Source organism: Bidens hawaiensis, unplaced genomic scaffold (genome assembly GCF_021521415.1).
Source record: "Bidens hawaiensis isolate Kalapana, Puna unplaced genomic scaffold, B.hawaiensis_p1.1 tig00008407_1, whole genome shotgun sequence".
Taxonomy (NCBI): Eukaryota; Viridiplantae; Streptophyta; class Magnoliopsida; order Asterales; family Asteraceae; genus Bidens; species Bidens hawaiensis.
Genome location: NW_027491597.1, coordinates 768,756 through 772,904, shown reverse-complemented (window position 1 = coordinate 772,904; position 4,149 = coordinate 768,756). Strand labels below are relative to the sequence as shown.

The window sequence follows — 4,149 nt, the reverse complement described above, 5'->3', positions numbered from 1 at the left end:
AATTTTACATACAAATCATATGAAATCTACAAAACCTAGCTAGGGCTGTTCAAAATGCTCGAGGCTCGGGCCCGTGGCTCGCTCGATAAAAGCTCGAATAAAACTAGCTAAAAAAACTTGATTTGTAACATCCTGAACTGAGTTGACACATTTATGTAACCGAGCCAAAATCGACCTAGGCTTGGCTCGTTGGCTCAATCTTAATCTCGTTTAACTTCAAAATCGAGCTAGATCCTTAGTTGAGTTACACGCGCCTCTACATACAATGTGTGTGTATATATAGTTGTAGTGAGAGTATGGTATATTGTTAGAGAAAGAGACAACAAGTGGGTCCCACTAGAAACACCTAGTAACAAACTTCCCTTCCTTGCTTGCCCTTTTCTTGCTTCAATCCCCCTACTCCCAACCTACTTCATATTCATTATTCATTCTTCCTTTCCTAACTCCTCTCTCATTTCTTCAACAAATTCTACTCTTTTCTCAAAACAAAATTTCCAAAACCAAACATACAACATGCTGGTGAATCCAGAAATGTACGAAGGAAGCGCATGCTACGATCCAAACCATCTCGAATCCTTAATCGAAAATCATCAAGACGACACCAATTTATCCCAAGCACACCTCCATACTTTCCATCAAACACCAAATTTCACATCTATTGAATCATCAACTGACTACCACCTCATGAACATGGAAATGGAACACCATAACCAAATCATGCATGATCTCAATTGGAGCACTCATGCCCATAACCAAATCCAAATCGAAAACGACAACAATTGTCTACCAAACATGTCTTTAATCACTCCTAACCCAACCCCACCTGATCTCCTCAACTTATTCCAATTACCAAGATGCTCAAACTCATCTATATCGTTTTCAAACCCGAACAACATGGATCAAACGTCGTACGACCCTTTACTACCATTAAACCTTCCTCCACAGCCACCTTTTTTTAGAGAACTGCTTCATTCGCTACCGAATGGGTATAATTTGACCAGCGGCGGGTTAATTTTGGGAGAGATGGATGTGGAGAGAGATCATCAGTTGTATCATGAAGGAGATGGGATTTTGAAATTTGGTAGAGATATTAATGGAATAGTTGGAAAAGGTAGAGATGGTAAAGACACAAAACATTTTGCAACTGAAAAACATAGAAGACAACAATTGAATGACAAATTTGATGCTTTGAAAAGTTTGGTCCCAAATCCCACAAAGGTAAGATAAGATTTTACCCGGGTTAGTTTCGGTTAGGGTTGTAAATTACTCGAGCCAGATTGGATTCAGTGCTTGATCTCAAACTCAACGCGCTGGAAAGTTTAGCTCGGCTCGTAAAAAGGTCGAGCTAGCTTGTTAAAAAAATTATTTTATTTTTTTACATGTTCAAATAAAAAAGACAGAACATTCACCTAAAACAAAATTTATAAATTAGAGAATTTATAACATTATAGGTATTATTTATTTATTTTTTTCAAATTTTCAAAGATTGAGAGGTGGATTCAAAATATTATATGTATTATTTTTGTTTTTATTAACAATTTTAAATGTTATTAAGATTATATATATTTAAAATTTGGGGTTTATATTAAACGAGCCAAGCCAACCCTGTTTGGCTTGGCTCGTTTACAAACGAGCCCTTTTCTAATTACAAATTTGGTTTGATCATGAACAAAAGGCGGATCGAGCATCAGTAGTTGGAGATGCAATCGAATACATAAACGAGCTCAAACGAACAGTGGAGGAGCTCACAATCCTTGTGGAACGCAAACGATGTAACCGAGGAAGGATGAAGAAGCACAAAATGGAAGATGACTCCACATTGGATGTCGAGAGCATTAACACGAGGCCGAATGGTGGTGATGGTGATCGACAAGGGTATAATGGCAACTCGACTTCCGCCTTGAGGAGTTCTTGGCTTCAAAGGAAATCTAAAAACACCGAAGTTGATGTTCGGATTATTAACGATGAAGTTAATATTAAGTTGGTTCAACAAAAGAGAATTAATTGTTTGTTACTTGTTTCTAAAGTTCTTGATGAACTTCAGTTGGATCTTCATCATGTTGCTGGTGGGTTGATTGGTGATTTCTATAGTTACTTGTTTAATACCAAGGTACAACTTTAAATTTCATAGAACCTTTATTATTGTTATTGTTATTATTATTATTATTATCTAAATATGATTATGAATGTTTATTTTGATGCAGATTTGTGAAGGGTCATCGGTTTATGCAAGTGCCATAGCAAATAAGTTGCTTGAGGTGGTCGATAGACACTATGCAACTATCCCGGTAGCTAATGGCTACTAGGTATATTACAAGGTATAAGAGTATTCATTTCTCCTATATCATCTTTCACCTTATAATTTAACAAAAAAAATCATGCTATTTAAACGTACAACCTTTATTTATACACACAACTGGTTAAAACTATCTCATAGTATGTAACTAATATGAGCGTAATCTTTATTTGCATAATGTACAAACCGGTCAAAACTATCTTCTGCTGTATCTGTTTCATCTTTTCTTGAAAGTACAAAATATGATATGGTAACTAATTGCTAACTATGTAATTAAATTCACATAGTACAACCAACAATGCATAAAATATAATATGTATCAAGTTGCCTTTTTTTGTTTTAAGGGGAGCATTTGAGAGTAGTTGATAAATAATATCACAAACAAATAACGTTTTTTTATAAAACTTACTAGGATATGATCTTTGACTACAAACGCTTAAATCTCTATAATATTAGTGTAATGCATTGAACTATTTCTCTATCAATATCCTAATATGTGATTTGTTTATAAGTATCATGCCCTAACCTTTAATAATATTCAGTCGTCTTACACGGGTTTAGTTGGGGATTAAAATTTGCAAGCTATTCTCATCTTTTATCATTATGATTTATGTGTGGTTTAACTCCTTCAACTACTCATGCATGTGTTAATTAGCATGTATGATCATTTTGCAGTGTCTAAATAGTGAATAAAACCGTTTATAATGGTTCCACAGCATAAATAGTTATTATTTATTAGAAATACAATTAATTATCTGTTAAAGAACTCCAACTTTTAATCCCTAATTTGTGGTTGTTTTATTTCAGTGACGAAAATGTCGTTCAAGTTCAGGAGCAAGATAACATCAATGGAGGCAAGGCTTTAGAGAATTTGGATTAGTTTTATGATTTAACAACACAAGGAAGTTACGACTAATTAGTTATTAGACAATAAAGGTAGGGGTAGTTTGGACGATAACAAATGTTTATCTGGATAATATTTTTTGAAATTTGCCCTTTTATTTTGTGACATGTTTAGAACCGAAATATAATACATATTGAAAATGGCAATTGAAATGGAAGACTTGGGTGGTGTTATGAAAATGGCAATTCTTTTGTTACATTTTATTTAGAAAACTGATCGCCCTTTTCATTTTTTAAAATGAAAAAATTAAGAGTGATAAACCATGTTTAAAAATGTTCCTAACACACTTTGTGTTTTGTATCATTGTGATCCGCTTGATAGCCACCTTTAGTTTTAACGGTGTGTCAGTAACTTGATGCTGATATGCTTGGTTTGTAGTAACGATGATAGGAACTTCCTTACAAGGAAGTTGTGTTGATGAATTTTTTTAGTGTTGTATGATACTGAAACAGTAGTTAATGGCACCTCTTTCTAGCATGAAGTTCCTAATGAGTTCACTTTATACTACGCGTTTCCTGTTAATGGGTAGCAACATGGTTATTGTAGCTTGGTTACCGTAGAGCAATTATGAACAATTGTAAATTTCGATTGCACACTTAATACCATATTGGAGACACAAAGATTGTACACTCAAAAATCTCGACACTAGCTCAAATTAGGGTGCTTGCCTCTGACTGCTATTCCAGCTATTGTACCACGAGAGAGACATAAGTGCTCGTCTTAAAGAGACACAAAAATTGTCTTAAAGGGCAGTGTAGAACATGTATTATCAGCCAAAGCTAACATTCAGTTTGTTCCCTTCTTAAGTTAAAGATTATAATAGAAAATATGGTTTCAGTTATATACGTTTATGTAAGATTTAAGTTATAAAGGGCTCGGCTCATTCTATGAACGCCCAAAATAAAGCAATTATATAAAATATTTTAAGTTACGGGATCTCAAACATAAG

At 34.2% G+C, this 4,149-nt stretch overlaps 1 protein-coding gene across 1 annotated transcript; it reads left to right on the top strand.

Moving 5' to 3' along the window:
- Nucleotides 1-301: 301 nt before the first annotated feature.
- LOC143637742 (transcription factor bHLH91-like) lies at nt 302-2,306 on the top strand. The gene is made up of 3 exons (XM_077105060.1): nt 302-1,218; nt 1,676-2,110; nt 2,205-2,306. Exons 1-3 carry the CDS (start codon nt 514-516, stop codon nt 2,304-2,306), a joined length of 1,242 nt encoding a protein of 413 aa, XP_076961175.1. The 5' UTR covers nt 302-513.
- The last annotated feature ends 1,843 nt before the right edge of the window (nt 2,307-4,149 follow it).